The sequence below is a fragment of the Microchirus variegatus genome, assembly GCF_963457635.1.
Source record: "Microchirus variegatus genome assembly, chromosome: 1".
In the NCBI taxonomy this organism is placed as follows: domain Eukaryota; kingdom Metazoa; phylum Chordata; class Actinopteri; order Pleuronectiformes; family Soleidae; genus Microchirus; species Microchirus variegatus.
This window is the reverse complement of record NC_139802.1, coordinates 39,876,878-39,897,400: the sequence shown is the minus strand read 5'-3', so window position 1 is coordinate 39,897,400 and position 20,523 is coordinate 39,876,878. Positions and strand designations below refer to the sequence as shown.

The window sequence follows — 20,523 nt, the reverse complement described above, 5'->3', positions numbered from 1 at the left end:
AGGGAAGTTTGTATACTCCTCAAAAGCAGTAACTAAGTCTTGACTGTTGGTATCGATGTACGGTACAAAAGCACAAACCTGAAACTCCCTCAAAATAGTGGAGATGTTGGCTTCATTGGCAAGGTTGGTCAGGATCTCCAACTGCAAAATGTGTGAGTTATTAAAGCTGGAATACATTGATTCCCTGTAAGATATCATTATTATTGTCTTCCGTGGACAACTGCATGATTCTGTATCCACACAATAATAAAGACAATAGAGTTAACCTGGGATTCAGAAAAACTATAAAAGGCGGAAGGTTGTGTTCCACAGTTCGACAGCCATGGATGTAGAGAATAAAACGGTGGTTACCTTCAATGTTTTAATGTGTGTGGCATCTGTAGATCGGACATAGAAACTCTTCATGGAGGGCTCAAACATGCCCTGTTTGAAGACAATTAATACAATTAGCCATCCTGCATCATCGCCATCATCAAGACTTTCATTTTTCCCTGCTGTGCAAAAGCAAACCTACCTTTCTCTGAATGGACATGGTGGCGATGTTCTGAAGCACAATGTACTGCACTTCTCTGCACAAGAGAAACAAAAGAACATAATCATACGACAAAGATAAAGAGGCAGACAAAGTTTGCACGCAGTTTATCTTTTTTTTAGAGCCGATTTCAATTTGATTTCCCGTTCTATTTGATTAAATATTACAGCTATTTACAGACATGTGGAAGATAAAGTGGTTGACAATGGAGGGATGGATGACCACAGTGCAACTCAACAATACAGTATTGGGTGCACTCTTAGAAACAAGGGTTCCAAAAGGGTCCTTCTTCAAGGGCTGAGGTTCTACCTGGAAACATTTGCTTCTGAAAAACCCTTTCTTCGGGAAAGTGTTTTTCAAGGGTTCTTGATAACACTAATGGTTCCAGTAAGAACCATTTTGATCCAGAGAACTCTTTAAAACCCCTTTCCAAAATAAAGGGCTTTAAAAGGGATCTTGGTGGAACCCTCCAAAAGGGTTCCAGGTCGAACCTATTCTCCTATGAGGACAAAAACCTGTTCAACTTTTTAAAAAATCCAGCATAGAAGTGCATCAGACAGTTTGAAGTCATTATTAATTTTGTCCAGCAGAGGTCACTATAGGCACAACTTGGCCTGCATCTGTGCACTCTTCAGTTATCCTCATGAGGACAACAATGACATGAGTCATGTGAGACTATAAAGGTCAAGTCTTGGGAGATTTGTGCAGTGGATACAGAAAACTGTCTGCACTATAAGATCCATCTAAGGATTTCATCGATCAATAACGGATCGTTCAAATGAGGATCTATACGAATCAATTTTTTATTTTCTAACTCTTACATTACCTGTGGCTTCTTAGAAGTCGAACCAATGATTTGGTGACAATGTTAACTTCATGTTTGGGGGCCAGATGCCAGTAAAGCTGAGCAACGGACATCACAACCTAAGAAAACAAAAGAAACGCAGTCAGATATTTATATTTCCCATCTTCTTCGAGCAAACATTTATAGAACAGCATCTATATAATGTGTGTTACCTTCCTCCAGTGATATTTGTTTCAATTTCTAACCACTTTCCAGAATGTGAAACCCTCTAACTCTATATGTTCCTCTAACTTGATTTTATGCTTTTTTCACACTTGGAAAAGCACTTTCAAACTTTTAAGTGCTTTCTTATTATTACACAACCTACGGTGCCATATACCATCTGTCGACCTGAGCTGAAATAATATAATAAAAAAAAAAAAAACCTTCATTCACATGCATGTCATCGGGTTTCGCAGAGGCACTCATGACACGACTCTATAAAGGTAATTTCTCAGCAACGCTTTAAATAGCCGGAGGACGTGTGTCCATCATTGCAGGCAGAATGAAAGGGTTCATGCGTCTGTGAAGATGGAGGATGTCGCCGCGTTGTCGTGAGTAAAGACACAGCGTGTCACATTTTAATCAACACTTTCATTTGGGAGCATTTTTCCTCCTGCTGCGACACGACGACAGAGACCTTGAGACTCGTGGGTGATGGAGATCCGCACTCACTTTAGCACAACATACACATATATACGCGGTAGAGAGTCTTCATGATTGATGTGTCCAGGTGTGTACATTATTATACATATAGCATTTGTGGAAGAGAATTTTGGGACGGGAGTGCTGTAACAACGTACACTCACTGGCCACTTTATTCGGTACACCTGCTCAAATGCTTGTTAACACAAATATCTAATCAGCCAAAATCATAAGGCACCAACTCAATGAATTTAGGCATATGGTTACGGTGGCCTACTGAGTGGCCATGCTTTGGTCAATATACCATAAGGATGAAGCACCACAGCAGTTCAACCATGCTGCCAAAACAGCCCTGTTCAGAACGCTCTGTTTAGTAGTATCTCTTTAGGTCCACCTTAAAGGTCCACCTTAAAAAAGTAAAACGGGACAGGAAATGACATCAGCCACAGAGGCTACTGGGAGCTAACAGCAGTTTGCGTGTTTTAGCTCCTGTACTTAGACGGAGGAAGACCACAAAAACATGAGCGAGTCATCTTTTTTCACACTTTGGCGACTGATAGGGCCTCCAGAGTCCCAAATATAAGGATTTAAATGATTAAAACGTTGATTTAGCATAATATGGGACCTTTAAATAACCACTGGCTACAACCAATGTATGCAGAAGACCATCTCTGAAGACACACAATGCACCCGGTGCCCCTCCTGCCGCATTATCATAGGTGTTCACTCTGTACCTAATAAAGTGGCGGGTGAATCTATGTTGTTGTCATCTATCTTTTAGCCCTGAAGCAGTCGTGATATATGATCAGATGCCACACTCGCTCTTTACGAATAGGGTGTGTGTGTGTGGGAAAGCTAGCAATTGCAGGCTACACTTCAAAATCCAAAACGATATACCCCCATCCCCTCTTGTCAGCACTTTTGTTCAACCTCCATTCCAAAAAACACTGCAAGTCATTTTCTGCCGTGAAACTGGGAATTTTGGCTGCAAACTTCGAGCTATTGTCTCCACTTCAGTGGTATCCGGCTCTCCAGAGTGTTGTGAAGACTCCATGCGCTGTGAGAGCACAGCCAGGGTGCACACACGCCGGTAGGCAGGTCTTTTAGTGACAGACATGATCTTCATGTCCTAGTTGTTGCAGTATTACAATGGTGTGGAGATAGATAGATTAGATAACAAGTGTTTCAGGGACAAATTACAGAGCCAAGCTTTAATCATTTTTAAAAACAGCATTAGTGTGTGTTTTTGTGACTCACAGCAGTGTTCCTGCTCTGCAACAGAGGTTTAGTGTTCCTGAGCAGCAGTCTGTGGTCTGGATCCATGATGTAAGGTTTGTCTTCCCTCTGGTCTTTTTTCTCCTCCGAGTCGGACGTAGAAAGCCTTCTCGTTGTTCTCATCAAACATGGCACCCTGGAACACAAAATACCTTGATTGCACACATCAAACTATAGCGCCGAGTGGATTCTCAAACAGCAGCTCAACTATGTACGGACTTAAAGTATCCATCATTTAATTGTACAAACATTTGTACTGATATAACTGAATAAAACTGGTGATTATAGTATTAACTGCATTATGAAATATTCTACATTTCTAGTATCGATACATTTTTCATACAGAAATAATAACCTATCTATGAAGCAAGTTGCATCTGTCTGTCTGTCTGTGACAGGCATATCTTTGATGTTCACATTTTTTGGAGTAATTTTAATTTTCACTGATTTATCACACTACACCAGGTAGGCAGCGGCTCATCAGCAGCAGCTGCGCTGTCTGGCGTGGAGAGATGGGAGTGTAGAGGCTGTCCTCACGGTGGGTGAGACATTTTCACACGGTTCACCGCAGAACATGGTGTTATACTGAAACGACGAGGTGTCCATTCACCAACACGCGAGCGCACATTTATTTTTCATTAGCCTGCTGCTACTTTGCGGCTAACTTGGCAAAGGTAAGCTAGCAAGGCTACGATTAGCATTAGCGTAGGGCTAACATAATACAAACACTGTGCAACCTCATTAGGCGCAACGCAAATTTTGTAATTTTCTATTAGCATTAGCGTAGCTAGTTTTATTATGTTATGCCTTTACCTTTATGTTCCTAACCATGTATTACCATAACTGAAAAATCTTCTTCAGCTCCCACTATAGGAATACATACTTCCTACGGGCAATGCACTTGTAATATTAATAATAAGAGTCAAAAAACAGGACTACTACGCAAATCTTAAAACACGGTATAGGTCCTTCGGTGGTGCTCGCGATGCGAAAATGTAGACGTTGGCATGTCGTGAGAGTCTTGAATGTCTCACCTCCTTCCAGGGACTGATGAACTGGGTTCTGGCATAGCGCGTCAGCATTGAGATGATGACCACCTGGCCCCACTCTTCCACATCCACCAGCAGGTTACAAAGCTTCCTGTAGTTCTTATGGATCAGGTCTATGCGATCTGGACAAACGTCTTCGAAGGCCATCACCACACTGCCGGCCACCAGCTGCGGAAGAAAACGAAGGGGTGGATGGTGAGCGAGACGGAACGCAAGGATAATGTTGTTTTAAACGTGCATCACATGTCGGAATTAAGTTTAAGGAGATGTAAGGATGTGTAGCACAAAATACACAAATACTTTTAAATCTTTAACAAACCATAATATAGATAGAGACTCCAGAGAAATTAAACGCTGGTTAACAGATATGACCCTTGTAAGAACAGGTGCTATAATTGCACTTGGGGAGGAAAAGAAACACAAGGCCAATTTACATCTCTGATTACATCTATTTTTGCTTTTTAAGTGGTTAGTTGCTAATCAGAAGGAAAATGTTTGCACTTTAATGTTTCGCCCGCCTACTTAATAAACTGTTCCATCCATCAATAAGTGGTTTGTGCGTCTATTGTAAACATTTAACGATGTAATTGGATGTCCAATTCACTGGAAATGAAGTGAAATGACAAAAATGGATGCTGAAGATGGAGGAAGACAACGAAGAGGGTTCATGCATGGATGTTGTGAAGGAGGACATGAGGACAGTTGGTGTAACAGAAGATGGAGGCAGAGGATCTGCTGTGGCGAGAAAGGGAGACAGTCCAAAGAAGAAGAGGAAGGATGTTCAATTCACTGGAAAAGAAGTAGCAAAGTGGAAAAGGAAGGGGGGGGGAAACACATTTGGCTGTTGCACAGCGCCTCCACCACCCAAATGCCTGCTACAGCTGCTGAATGTGACACCGAGTGAGTGACATGATGGTGTATTAATATGCAAACAGCATTATCACGGGCAGGCAAGGGTGAAGAAGAAGGGAGAGAAAGGGAGCAGAATCTGGTCTTCCCAATTAAAGCCTTCTGGCCCCCGGTGGCCCTGTGGGAACCCGGTGCATTTACCCATCAGCGTTGTCATGAGCCTGCATTGATTGTGTGTGCATCACTGTGTGTGCATGAAATGTGTACTGGCTGGCGCGGCTCCTGTCTTGGAAACCTGGGTCTAAAAATCAGAGCGATCATTAGCCTTTATGACACTCATATTTCTATAAGTTACATAAATGTAGCACATTAATCCTATGAGTTAAGGAAACCCAGTTAATAAGAATAATTACACTGCTGCAAATGTGATTTGAATATTATATAAGTCAAGGTTCAACTACAACAGTCCCTGTGAATACGTGGATTCAGGTGTTGAAACCAACTCAAAAACAAAGCTTATTTTTGATATATTTATTTAAATGCTCAATAGTCAAGTCCAGGGATAATTTAAAGCCGAGTGTGACAGTAAAGGGACTTTGCTTTGGATATATATGTAATTAATTAACAAGATGTCCTTTATGAAACAGCAACCCTCAGAACTAAAGACCTTGATCACACCACAATAGACATAGGTGTAATTAATACCCCCAAAAATGACTGCATTCCATTTAAAGGTGACAGTTTGAGGACTTTGGTATTGTGCAAATTAGCTTACTCATACATCCAAGTGGAACACAGCCATCATAAATTATATATAATTTCAACCTTCTGCTTTTCCTGCTGTGACAAGCCACAGTGCTGTGAAAAAGAAATGACTGCTGGTGCATTGTCATTTAGATGGTTTCATTTATTTATGTTTTTTTTTCGATGAAGCAAAGTCACCACTGAAGAAACTGGTTTTACCAAAACATTTGCCATTAAAGGTCCCATATTATACCCCATTTCTCCGAGTTAACCTAGTGCCCTGGTGTCCCATTAACATGTCTGTGACATTCTTTGTTCAAAATACCATAAGGATGAAGCACCACAGCAGTTCAATCACCCTACCAAAACAGCCCTGTTCAGAACGCTCAGTTCAGTAGTATCTCTTTAGGTCCACCTTAAAAAAAAGTAACTTAAGGGACAGGAAATGACTTCAGCCACAGAGGCTACTGGGAGCTAAAAGCAGTTAGCATTTGGAAAAGTGATCATTTGCAGGCTCTAGCAGGCACATTGCAGTCATATATAACATTTATCCACTGGACAGATAAATCCTTTGAAGCTGGAAGTTTGTGTAGAACTCTGTGCTGCCCTGTGGAGCCAAGAATAGAACATGTGTTTTATCTCCTGCACTTAGAGGACCACAAAAACATGAGTGAGTCATCTTTTTTCACCTTTTTTGCCAACTAATAGCGCCTCCAGAGTCCCAAATATATGGATTTAGGTGATTAAAAAGTTGATTTTGGACAATATGGGACCTTTTAAATAAACAAAATATACTATCTATTAAAAATAAGAAGAGCCTTGTTGATGGATATTCAAGTAATTTCAAAAAGCAAAAAATTTAACGGATACAACATAGGCATAGGAAATTATCGTATGCGGGCTTCGTTCTCACCTGGCGTTCTCCATAGACCTTCTCACGTCTCTGAGCCCATTATAGGCAACACTATCGCTGAGAACGTGGATCCCAATGCAAGGCTTTGTGCATTCTCTACCAACTTCCCCCATTAGACACAGCTCCAAGGTACATGCACCATCAACAAAACTGACACCCCAATCTATGGAGTTCATACACCTCCTCCTCCTTCCACCACCACCCACGACCATATTATCTACCCTGCGTGACAAGCCGGTAATGGAAAAATCACACTAAGCAAATGGTTCTTCTAATAACAATAAATTTCCTATAAAATTATGAAGGGCCCAAACCGTTTCCTTGCATCTATTTTGCTATGAATTCTAATTAGGGTGCCAGAGAGGCAGAGAGTGCTGGGTCATCACGCGAGAGACAACGTGCGCCTTTTTGATTGATGGCCCCGTGTCGGGCTGGCCTATCCTCCCCGCGCTCGCTCTTCTCCCGCACTCGTCCCTCTCCCTCCTTTTACTCTTAAATTAATGGGCGTCTCACCTAGCCCCTAATCATAGTACCCCGCTGCCCCCCCTGCCTGTTCTCATTTCAATTTTGCAGAAGGCACACGGGGGGGGGGGGGAGCGAGGGAGGGATCGATCATTTATCTTGTAATGGCTGGATAATAGATCCATCACAGTAAAACAGCTGCACAAACTCCTATGTTGTCTCTGTCATCAGGCCTTCCCATTTTCTCTTTAAACCATCCTGCCCATAAGCAGGATCCCACGTGTCACAGCCGTTTAACCGAAACGTGCACATCTGTAAAGGTAAATGTCAGGAGGCCCGGACAACGCCGCTGCAGCCTGGAGCAATAAGCAAATGTTTCCTTCATTAACAGGAAGCATAGTGACATTAGCTAAAGAGCAGTTGCACAGGGTTTCACTGGTTTGGAGTTAAACTACAGGAGCAAAAAGTTGTCGGTTTTAAGCCGGAAACAACTACACTAGTGTTATGAGTTGAGAAAATATTTTTAGACATGTTATACACTCTTAGAAAAAAGGGTTCCAAAAGGTTCTACCTGGAACCATTTGCTTCTGGAAAAACCCTTTACCGGAGATAAGGGTTTTTTAAGGGTTCTTGGTAACACTAACGGTTCCAGTAAGAACCATTTTGATCCAGAGAACCCTTTTAAAACTGAATAAAGAGTTTTAAAAGGGTTCCTGGTGGAACCTTTATAAAAAGGTTCTACCTTGAGCCAAAAAGGGTTCTCCTATGAGGACAAGCCGAAGAATCTTATATGGTTTTACTTAGCACTTTTATTTAATTTATAAGAGTGTAGCAGACAAAGGAAGCAGTAATTAATAAAATAATTCCTCATATTTCCTGTCATTTAATCCTTATTAATCCAGGGTGGCTGTATTTTGCATTCCGATGTTTTTTCTAAGACACTTGATGGAGTGTCTTAGACTGGTTTAATAAACCATCTGTTAAGCATTAGTGGAGCTTTGTGCGGGTGACTGAAGTCATCTTCAAAAGGAAACTGTTTAACTCGTATTGACAAAAAGGCTGCCACTGTTATTTTAAGAAAAGTTGGCAAATGTAAATAAAGAAATAAATGCCTATTACAACAAAACACCATCGACAACTAATGCAGCATCTTAAAGAAGTGTCGGAACGTAAAAATACTTTAACTGGTGCATAAAAGTAACCAACCCATCAATCTCTAAACAATTCCATTACAGAGTGATTTTCATTATAGATCTTAAAAAAAGGTCCACGTCCAATGATAAATACACTGCCTTTTAAGTTTTCCATGATGCTAGCAATTGCTAAAAGCACTTTTTTATCCCTACCTGGTAAGTAGCCTTGTCAAACTATTACTAATAATTACTACTACTACAATAATTACCAACTGGAATATAACAGCTATTCCACACTGTGAATTCAGCTAATGTTGAAATGAATGTATGTGTATGAAGGTGTAATAAGCAACATAAGAGAAAAAAACAGGAGTACGTCACATACTTTTGCAGAGAACTGCAGGAATACTGTGTATTGTTGTGGGACTACCGATTACTACATACAGTAGCTCTGTGCTAATATCACAAACACGGCTTGGATCGCTATTATACATCCACTATGTTTAGGTTTTCCCCCTATTCATCAGTGCATGCTTGTGCATCTGTGTGATGATAGTGCCCTCTCTCTGTCCCCAGACTCACAGTGCGGGCTCCAACGGGGAGAAGTCATCTGTCTTCGTTAGCGTCTGGGGCTAAATATGCTATGCATCTGGTAGTGGGCTTTCCATCCCCCCCTTGGCTTAAAGCTGCTTCGTTTTTGTTTGTATAATGATAGGTATACGTTATGAATACACGATTACGGCAAACCGTGCATGACTCGCACACGTGCCTAACGCACTCTGCATTCTGCATTAGCCGGCATCTAAACATGTGATATTTGCTTTTTAGCGGCCTTACTTTATACTGTGACCTCCAAAAATGAAGGCTGCCACCACATCGTGTCTCTGACAGGCCTAAACAGAGTATGTGGGATTCTGACTGTGTTACAGTCCCAAAAAAAAAGAAAGAGAAGTTAGCCTTTGAGAAAATTAAGCCGACACTAACATCAGTGAGAAAATTCCTTCCAAATGGACACTTAACAAGGAGCATCTGAAGATGTGTGGGTTTAAGTGGGTGTTAACAAACCATGGCATTGCCGAATGAGCTGTGGGATGAAGAGCTAAGGGGGGAATCATTTGACTGGGGCGCCCTCCAGTGGTCTGCGTGCTCCTACATGGGGAAATGTACTGTACAGCAGCTCAGTGTGTACTTACTGTGCTTTTATCTTTCAACAGTTTCTCGATCACTTCAATCAAGTGCTCCTTCTGGTCCGGATCCAGACTAAAGACACAGGAGAGAAATGAATGCATGTCAACAAAGCGAACGGTAATTATTCACATAATAGGAAAACTTGATGGACTTACAAATTAAATCATGTCGTCGCCGTGTGCTCGGAATGCAGATTCAATCTCTGTCTCTATGCGCAATAAGTTTTATTCTCCGACTGAGGTTGCGCGTGTTAATCGCTCATTCACTATCTCCTGTGCAACATATTCTGAAGAGAAAATCCAAACTTTTTCAGTTGAAGCTGATCATAACTGTTGATAATTTGGTGCTTTCATGGATCCTTTAGACATTCTTCGACCTCAGGAATTATGCTATTGTTTTTTAATACTATATATATAGCTTTATATATATGTATATACATATATATGTACATATACATACATATTTACACATATAAACATACATATACAAACACACACATATATATATATATACACATATATACATGTTATATATATATATATATATACATACATACATATATGCACATATATACATACATATATATACATATACATATAAAATGTATACATATATATATATGTATACACATATATATTTTATATATGTATGTATATACATACATATATAGAAAATGTATTTGTATACATATACACATATATACAGTATATATACATATACACGCATCTTTTCAGGTTTTGTTTAAATTCTACACACAGATCACATGATGTCACATGTCTGAGGTCATATTGCCACTTTTAATGGACCTCGTCTCAGAGTTAGTTACAGCCTCTTAATGTTGTTAAACGTGTGGTAACCAGATGCACGACAAACCAGTCATTCAATATTTGTCAAACCTGTGAAAAGTATGTCAACACACACACACACACACCCCCACACACACACACACACAAAAAAAACCTGCTCTAAGCAGTGGCCAGCTTTCACTATGTTACAGAAAAAAAATTATGAATCGGTTAATGAAGGAAATAATCAACATACTAATTAAATTAACCAGCGATGACATGACAAATTATTTTTGAATATTTTTTTTTTCCCCGATGTTTGTTACTTGAACCTGGTTTTATAACAAGATGTGTTTTTCTAATTAATCTTTGTCATGTTTGCACATCAATTCTGGATCGTCGTCCTAATGAAGACTTCAGTTTGCAGGCACAAAATCTTTTATTTAAAGACTTTTTTAACTTTTCCACAACACAAGAGTGCCTTAGGTTTTCAAATCCTGTGTTAAATTGTTCGTCTTTGAAGTTATATTTTAAAGAGCATGATTTTTACACTCACCGTTCAGACGGTCAAGTGAAATGGTACACAACAACTACAGAGGTAGAACATTCATAGTAAACCACTGCGATCTCAGACACAGTCCCAGTTTTCTGCTGACATTTATGATTGAATCAAGTATGCCACTTTCAGTAAGACTCCGCTGATAAAAGGAAAACAAAAGCGAGGCAAAACCCTTTATGTCAACATTACTCAACGTTGGGTGTCACAGCTACTCAGTTCACTGCTCAAGAATGAAGTGGGATGGAGAGCCAGATCAGATAACAATACGGTACTTTTACGTGATATTAGAAAGAAAAAAATAATAATTTAAAACATATATAAGCATGTTAATTGTCTTAATTGAATATCTCAAAGTTTGACTAATAGACCTAAATAATGCAATTGGAAATGGAGCTACTACTGCATGTACACCTTCAGTTGGACCAGAGTCTGACTCGAGATGGCTGGAATAATATACGCATGAGTCACTGATCCCACCCTGAGATTAAACATGTCAATAATAGAAGACGCCAGGACAAAGAAGAATAAGGCTGTATTTACACTGCAGATCTAGCTTTTGAAAGACAGTGTCCACATCATTTGATTCTGCCGCAATTTTAAAAAAAAAAAAGTGATGAGTCAGGTATTGACAGGGAGGGGAGTATCTAATTAATATTGGTTTATTTCCAAATACCAAAGAGGCATGATGAAACCAATCTAAAAATATCCAAATCCATGTGCTTTCAACGGCACTCAACATGCTAACAACTAGCGGCAAGCAAAACTGGAAACTGCCTAATACTGTATAGTATTAAAAAAACAACAATACCCTAATTCCTGAAAGGTGGCATATCACTCCCTGGTGGAGTGGAGGCAGACACACTTCATAAATCGATTTCCTGTTAGTGTTTGTACACTGGGAAAAGGACAGTAGTTGGACTGAATGAGAACTGTACCTATAGAGCTTCTGGATAGCATGGGCTGAGGTCTTCCTGACATACGGGGAAAGGTCAGCTGCAGCTTCCTTGATGGCCAGCATCATGATGGGAACAATTATGGGCACACGGATACTGGACAAAACCCTCAGAGCACTGGCCCGGATGAACTGGTTTGGGTCCTGCCACGAAGAAATTAAACCAGTCAGACAAGGTTTTCTATAAGTCGAGTGATGTGAGTTTTTCTATGGTCAATGCTGAGGCTGACAAAATATAACAGTTTATTAATAATAAATTATAGACAAATTTGATTAATTTGAATAAATATAGACAGAGTACTTAATTCATGTAGGTCCAGTGTGTAAACTATGTCAAATTATTTTAATTTAACAGAAATGAATCATCTTTTTTAATGAATGTACAATCAATTATTATTATTATAAATAAATAAATAAATAAATTAATTAATTAATTAATTAATAAAATAATAATTTAATAAAAAAAAAATTAATAATAATTAATTAAATAAATAAATAAACAGATAAATAAATAAATAAATAAAATAATTATTTAATCTTTAGGGGCAGGGTAAGCTCTACGGAGGCAGCCATTTTGGACCTTTTTTTACAATAGCCCACAATGAATAAACAAAATATCTATAATATAAATATCTATTTTGATGGTAACTGAAGGCTACATAGGTTCTCTGACACACTTAGAAGAGAAGGGTGAGTTAAGGGACATTCAGCTGCAACAGGCAACTTCAATACATGTTGCTGAATTTTACACACTGTACCTTTAAATACATAAATAAATACAACTTTGTCAAACAATGTTTTTGGATGGAAAAACTAAAGTCCAAGTGCATTTAGCCACATTATTTATCTGAAAACAAAAATGTCTAAACCTGTGTTAAATAATAAGTTAAGTCATAAAATCATTATTCAAAAAACAGTCAAAATACAGATTAACCTAATTCTCTAGTTTAAATTTAAGTAAAGGTTCAAACCCAACACACAAGCCACTAAAAGTGATCAGTAATAGTCCATTTCAAAAGTTTCTTGGCGACTCATCTGGTCAAAACATTACAGTAAAAATAGAAGAAATTGAAAGGTTACCTTCAGGGCCCGCTGGAAGGTGCTGATGGACAGCAAAGCCAGGTCCTGCTGCTCCTCTGCGTACCTCACCAGGTAGACGTACACGAGTTTCTTAAGCTGCGAAGGACAATTAAATCACAAAGCAATCAAGTGAAGCAGCTGTAGGAGTGAATTAATGCAGCATACGGGGAAATCAACCTGGAAGACCAGATGTGTGTTCTGAAACTTGAGTTGTTTTTTTTTTTTATATTTCCAGGATGTTAGAACATCCTGTCGGGCTGGGCAACGTGGCCAAAAACATTATCAAAGTGTCATATAATATAAGATTAAGATAAGTTTCTTAGTTAGGGAAGAATGAACCAGTTCACTGTCGTTCTTCAAACTTCTTGTGTTTGAAAAATGACAGTGTGTTGTGTCTCAAAGTGTGTTTACACAGTGCATGAAGCCATATAAATTGCACCTTATATTGATATTGAAGACATTATATTGTGATGTACAGTATATTGTTATTGAATTCCTCTGCAACAACAACAAACCCAGTAAAAGATGAAGGAAAGAGATTAAAAGGAACAATAATCAGCAGCAAAGGAAGTCTCATTTTCGCTTGTTTTTCGAGAGGAAATTTGAAGTTATTTTTCCAAAAAAAAAGCAGAAAAGCATCAGCCATGATGCAGAAAGTTTTCCTGTCTTTATATCACTCGCTGCAGACTCAATCTAGTGTTATTTCAGAATTGGCGGTGAATGTATCTGCACCCCGCTGCTCTGCTGTTCGGGCTTCCACTCTTTTCTCGCAGGAAGGCCTGAGACAATATTTGTCCCACTCTCTGACAAGTTGAAGTGGAGGCCAAAAAGGTTGCTCCGCCGTTGATTCGCATCAACTATTCAGGGGGGGGAATAAACAGAGCTGTCTGTAAGGCTGTGGAGTTAAAGAGTGTGAAGAACTATGAGGGGGGAGGGGGGGGATAGTTTGAATCAATCTCTTACTGGTGGGAATTTTTGTAATTTAATTTGAGAGCTGATTTAAGGCTGAGGTCGGGGGCAAGGTTACAGTTTAGGTGCGCTCACCAATAGCTTCATTCAGTAATCAGCACCATGCTCTCTAAAACAGTGAGTATTGACCTGCAGCAGTGCACCACAGTTCTCCGTCATCATTTCGGTCATTACTGAGGGGGATTAATGGCATTACTCACTATAAAAAGGAGACACCACCAATCTGGCCTCCAGAATCTGGTTCCTATGAACACAAAGTGCTGAACTGATTTCATTTTCAAATGTTAAGTGGGCGATTAAATGCTTTGCAAGTGAAATTTGCACAAAATCAAATTTTACTTTATGTAATTGTTCCCCCCATAATTTCTCTACTTGCGACTTAATGTGGAGTAGAAGAATATTCAGAGGCGTGATAAAATATTAATTCACGTCAGATGGCGGCGGCGTCGAAAATGAAGTGCGGCAATTATCGGAGAAAATGAAGGACATCGCTATTAAATCACGTCAACGCCGTCAATAAAGTGTAGCTACACTCTTGGGCTGCTTTCTATTTAGCGGGGGGGGGGGGGGATCAATGTTAGCTCACGGTGATGAGGAGAAAAGTGAAGGCGAGGCCAGGAACAAGGGAAGAGGCCATTTTTAGCGAGATGGGCCGAAAGGTGAGGAGAGAGCGAGCGAAAGAGCGAGGAAACGAAACCTAGAGAGACGGGAAAGGGAGAAAACATCGCCTAAGACCTCACTCTACCTCAGCAGCTGGTGTTTATGAGGTGGGGGGAGAGGAGACGTGAGCGCGGGCTCTCTTCTGCCAATTACATCCACCCACCTGCTCCCCCTACCCTGCCACGAGCTGCCTCGGCTGCATGCCTTGCACACAGCGCCCGCTTTCAGGCCCCATGCTCACATGCTGCCCCAAATGCTACCTGATTATTCTGCTGCTGCTGCTAATCAATATTCACAGGCTCTGGGCATGGGAACCCCTCTTGAGCTATTGCTTAGTGTTTTGGTCATTCACTTGACTAGTGTGACAAGACTGGCTCACGGTCGACATGATTGAGAGGAGCAGAAATTGCATTTACAAAGGCTCATTGTGTCTTGCAGCATCTTGGTTTTTTTTTTTGCTGTCGCTGCTGCAACGGTTACTGATTTGCAAAAAAATAGTTATTCTACTTTCACGTTGATAAGGGGGGAAATTTGAATCACAGGCCACAACTCAACAATTATTCACAAATAAGGCTAGCTAAGGCGGGGCGATATGGCTTATGAATAATAATATTTTTAGGCTACATCCCGATATTTTACGAAATATGTGGGGATATAAAGCTGCGCAGAGATTGTTTTTCTGGGCTCGTGAAAAGTTTTCTTTTGAGATGTTCCTGCTTCTCAAAAGGAGAGTGACAACACAGAGTAAATACACTCTAAAATAAAATGTCTACTCTATATGATAGAGTTTGTATTACACTTTCATTTCAGATGATACCTGGTATATTTCTTGGGATTTTTCAAGTATTTACCTGTCTTCGTGTTCTCCATATATGCACACATATACATATATATACACATATATACACACATACATATACAGATGGAGAAGATGGATGGATTTAGTGTATTTCACTAATCTATTCAATATAATAAATATCTTGGTTATAAATGCAACAGCCTTTAAAACCAGGAAAAGTCATCGCAAATTACCTTATCACAATATGCCAATATTCCAAATCTAAGGCCATACCTTGTCCCATGTCACAATATTGATATTATATTGATAAATTGCCCTGTATTAGTGACAACCTATAAGAACGTGAACTCTTGTTTCGAAGCCTCTAGAATTGCGTTTGGGCCGGCGCCATGTTGATTTTTGACAAACGGATGCCACCAGGCTCCTACTGCACGACACTCACACTGGTGTATGTGGTGCGATTTATCATTTATTTTCCTCTAAATGCGAACATCATTTAAAAAAAACTGACATGTTCAATCGGAGAAGACATGAAACTAGCGATTGAGACCATTAACTCCACAGGAAAATGTTAACTCATGTTATAAATCTAAGTGAGAAGTAAGCTTATTTTTCCACAGAAAAATGAATGGCATTTTAACATGAGCCCACTTCTGTTGTGTAGGAAGAATTTCCGTCTTTTTGACATCATACAGACAACTCATGTGCTCGGTTGCACAATATCTCAGTGAATCATAATGGTCAGTGGTGGTGATTTAAAAAAAAAACAAAAAAAAATTGATGTTCTGTCATGGGATATTGTGAGTGAGCGATTGTAATAAATGTCATACCTCTATGTTCTTGTTCGCGACGTTCTTCACAACAGCAGGAAACAGCTCCGATGCATTTTTCCCTTTGGCGATGAGCTGTAAATACACCAAGCAGTTATGAACCATCTTATGCACTGGTACTAATGTGTGTGTGTGTGTCACCCTATATGACACACTCACCCCAACAATCCTCTTCATGGCCTCCAGTTTGAGCGACTCCTTGCTGCTCTCCAACATCTCTTTAAGGTCTTCATTCCTGAGGACACACAACAACAACAAAAATCATTGGTCTTGTTATGGTCAGAGAACATGACCCTCGTCTGCAGAGGTGACTTGACTAATCAGTTTTAGAAGTTCGAGCTCGACCAAAGGTAGTGTGAAAGCTGCGTGTCTGCCACATCTGTGTAAGCTTCACAGATTACAGGGTCACACCGTGGCCCCTATGGCGCCATAGGAGTCAACGGCACATTGACGCTCGACGCAAACGGCAAGTTTCTGCCCGAATTTGCTACGCTCTCATGTGACGGTGACAATGCTCATTCCACGGGTGTTGCTAATGCTGTCACATTCACACGGTGTCATTGTGAGGCTTCACAGCGGGGTTTTTTGTTCGAGAAGTGACACTGCAAGACGTAACGCTCGGACAGAAATGTGAGGCAGACATTCATGGTCACATCAGGAATGTTCTGTCCACCAAGGGTGTTTTTTAAATGAAATTTTCTGGGGATGAAGGTTGTGGCCCTGGAAATTATTAGATTTTTGGAGGCGATATGGAGCCACGTCCGGAATCAGGATTTTTGTTTTAATCAGTTGTCAACCTTGGGAGATTTGGGAGTGTATCGGCTCGGGCAGCCCAATATAAACATGCACAAACACTTATTATATTATATTTTGTGGCTTACTAAATTTAAACGCATACAGTATGTAATACAACCCATCTGCAACAACTGAAGTATTTCAAAGTATCTACACCCTAAACAATGGATATTAATGAGATGTCGTTTTCACTTTTTCCATTGTCTTCTTTTGAAAGACATCGCAAACTTCACTACACTATCGTCCACAGACAGTTGAGCATCGTCCTCAGGTTTACACGAGTGGTGTGTGTGTGTGATTTTTACTACAGTACCCGACTTTGTCTGCATCCTTTGGACTCCTGTTGCTCTGCGTGAGGGCCTGTTCTTCTTGACTCGGTTCAGTCTTCAGACTGAGCTGCAAGTTCTCGGCAGACACCATCACTGTCCGCATGGCTCCCGCAGCCTCCGTGCGCAAAAAGTACCCGCCATCCATCCCGGCTTTCCAACTACCAACAACCAGCACGTCTCCAACCCAACTGACTGTATTTCCGTCCAACTCAGGAGTGAAGGCAGAGCTGTGGTAATAGGTTTTCCTCGGGCTGTATGCTCTGCTCCCTTAGCTCTATTTATATATGTAGTTGTTTTCCAATCTTGTTGGCGTTCAGGACCGTCACAGCTGGGAACTTTGGAAAAACAAAGTTCTTTGTGTCTGTCATTCACTACTCCGTTCCTCTTCTCTTGGGCAAAAGGAGTCACAAGACGTCCTGGCCAGCTCACCAATGGCAAGTCATCCTCACAGTTGAAGGAAGAGCCCTCTCACTCGGGGTAGAACGTCTCTCCTTCTCTTTAAGTCCATGACCCTGGTGGAACTAACAGTGCCTTCAGCTATGGTTCAGTCACATTAACCCGTTACTCCTGTCTTCATATACATGTTCATTTACCTCTATCCCTCAGGCTGTGTATGCGACTCTGCCTCTGTGTGTGTGTGTGTGTGTGTGTGTGTGTGTGTGTGTGTGTGTGGGTGGTCACTTCCCTCTAGGGGAAAAAGGAGGGCCTTATCTACAATGGTGGGTAAACACAGATCTACTTTTCATCACTTCCACTGCACTGTAATCCATGTTAGCTCAACACCACCGAGAGCACATGCGGTGCCAAGTGTAGCTGACGGGGCCTACAGGACAGACCCACCTAAAACATAACAATACAAGGTTGAATGTCACCAAATCACCCTGAACATGTGAACGGTACATCAGGACTTAGAAGGGGCAGAATTAGCTTCCCATACTTTCCATTCTTTCCAAGGAAATGACTGATATGAATCACAAGCCGATCACACAATTAATGTCATGGTGTAGTATTAGGGACAAAAATAGATCTCTACATTATACAAGACATAATATCATACTTTCCCTAAAACCATGAAAGTGGAAAGCCTAGTTGATGGTACATGATTTCCCTCATGGTCAGTCGCCTGCAGTTAGTGTAAAATATTCCGAGCTACACTCTTAGAAATAAGGGTTCCAAAAGGGTCCTTCTACAAGGGCTGTAAGAACCATTTTGATCCAGAGAACCCTTTAAAACCCCTTTCCTGAATAAAGGGTTTCAAAGGGGTTCTTGGTGGAACCCTCCGAAAAGGTTCTCCTGTGAGGACAAGCCGAATATTATAATTATATGGTTCACTTTTATTTCTAAGAATGTAAGAACAAGGACAAATAGAAATACTACATCAAAAAACAGGTGCTAAAGTTGCACTGATTTACCACAACATCCTGCTTTATGCCCATTCTTTCTATCACTCATCTATGAAACCCATTTACTCACTGCTGGCACGGCCACCATGAGCAATTTGGGGATATGTGCCACAGCATTTGGAACCCTGACCTTCTGGTTGGAAGATGACCTACTCTACCACTGATCCATGGCTGCCCATTGACTTAATTGTTGGGATTCAAACTGCCAAACTCGGACTCAGCAAGCCCAAAAGCTAGTTAGTTCATTAAAATGTCATTGGAAACACTAGATCTGCTTTCATCGTGGCATGTTTGCTACAGAGACGGAGCATCCTCCAGGAATAAAGTAGCATCTTGTTGCTTTAAGATGAGAAATCTTCTTCCAGCGATGACATTTAAAATCATCATTCTTTACTCGCACAGTCCTTTTTTAAGGTTAATGCTAAATTACTGAACGAGGAAAACAAATTAAATGGCTGCTGGAAAGAGACACCACATTAACCACAGCTAATGCCTAAACACAAATATCATCACACATGGCCGATCATTAGCTTTAATTCATCTTTTCTGCAACACTGCTCACATTATTAGATACATTTACCTATGGCAGTTTTCTTATTAATATCGGTCATAAACAGGCCACATGTGCATCCATCTACTCTTGTGGGTAACTGAGGACAATGAATGGAAACACACAGTTGTGGTGACTGCAGCTCTGTATTTCACCGCACACTGGGGGAAGATTTGAAATGTATTAGTGTGTTTTAGTTTTTTGCAATAAAAACTACCCAATAACTTTCACTAGATGGCTGTCATACTCAGCTATTTAAGTCAAGCGTGGTGTAAAGGATGAATGAACTGCAGACAGTAGTGCCACCTTGTGGCTGCGAGTTACATCAGCCAACAGTTACTTGACATCCCATCACTGTGCCGTCATTTTGTTATTGACTGCTATTTGTTAACAAAGCCAGAAGGTCATAGATGGATTTTACAGCTTAATTTTACAGTAAACAAGTCGGTAAATTGATAACAAGTCCCTTCTCATTAATACGATGTTATGCCTGACTGGCTTATTCATTTGCAGATCATTGCCAAGAAACACTACAGTCAAATAGACCCAGAGGGAAGAGATGGTGGTTGGGGTAAATAAGTGAACTATTGTGATTCTCATGCTTCAATCTTTAATTACTTTGAGAGTTACCAAAACCAGCCCAGGACCAGCCGAATTCGAACAATATCACACGAAATCCAAACAACAATCGGTGATTACTACAACAATCATCAGCGGCGTATTCAGTAACTTAACTAACGTTAATGAACAAGTCGCCTTACACAATATAAGGACCAGTATAACAAAAAGTTAGGGATATTCGGCAAGAATATGCCTATGGAAAGTTCACGTAACGGCGATATTCTACCATGAAAGCAGGTCATTAAGAAGGATGCAACGGTAATGTCATACCAAACAAGAGCTAACATCTCAATGCCTAAATAACTTGATCAATTTTAAAGTGTTGTCTTGGTCTCATGATTTGAACATTATGATGATCATCATAGGGATATTTGCCAAGAATATCCCGATGAAAAGTTCATGCTACAGTGATATTCTACTAGGGCTGGGTGATATGGCCTCAAATCAATATCACGATCTATTGAGCAGCTCACCTCGATAACGATAAATGAGCGATAAGTTTGAAGTTCAATGTCTCAATACCTAGATCAAGTGTTGTCTTGGTCTCATGATGTCAA

At 40.3% G+C, this 20,523-nt stretch overlaps 1 protein-coding gene across 1 annotated transcript in view; it reads right to left on the bottom strand.

The window, feature by feature from the left end:
* The window catches only part of ap3b1a (adaptor related protein complex 3 subunit beta 1a), a gene marked incomplete at its 5' end in the record, with an annotated part of 66,633 nt that overhangs the window by 42,868 nt on the left and 3,242 nt on the right, over window positions 1-20,523 (bottom strand). Inside the window, 12 exon segments of the mRNA XM_083891068.1 lie at window positions 79-141; window positions 352-423; window positions 515-569; window positions 1,359-1,456; window positions 3,279-3,392; window positions 3,397-3,432; window positions 4,331-4,513; window positions 9,640-9,706; window positions 11,914-12,074; window positions 13,011-13,106; window positions 16,269-16,343; window positions 16,428-16,503. Coding sequence (XP_083747194.1) covers window positions 79-141; window positions 352-423; window positions 515-569; window positions 1,359-1,456; window positions 3,279-3,392; window positions 3,397-3,432; window positions 4,331-4,513; window positions 9,640-9,706; window positions 11,914-12,074; window positions 13,011-13,106; window positions 16,269-16,343; window positions 16,428-16,503 — 1,096 coding nt within the window.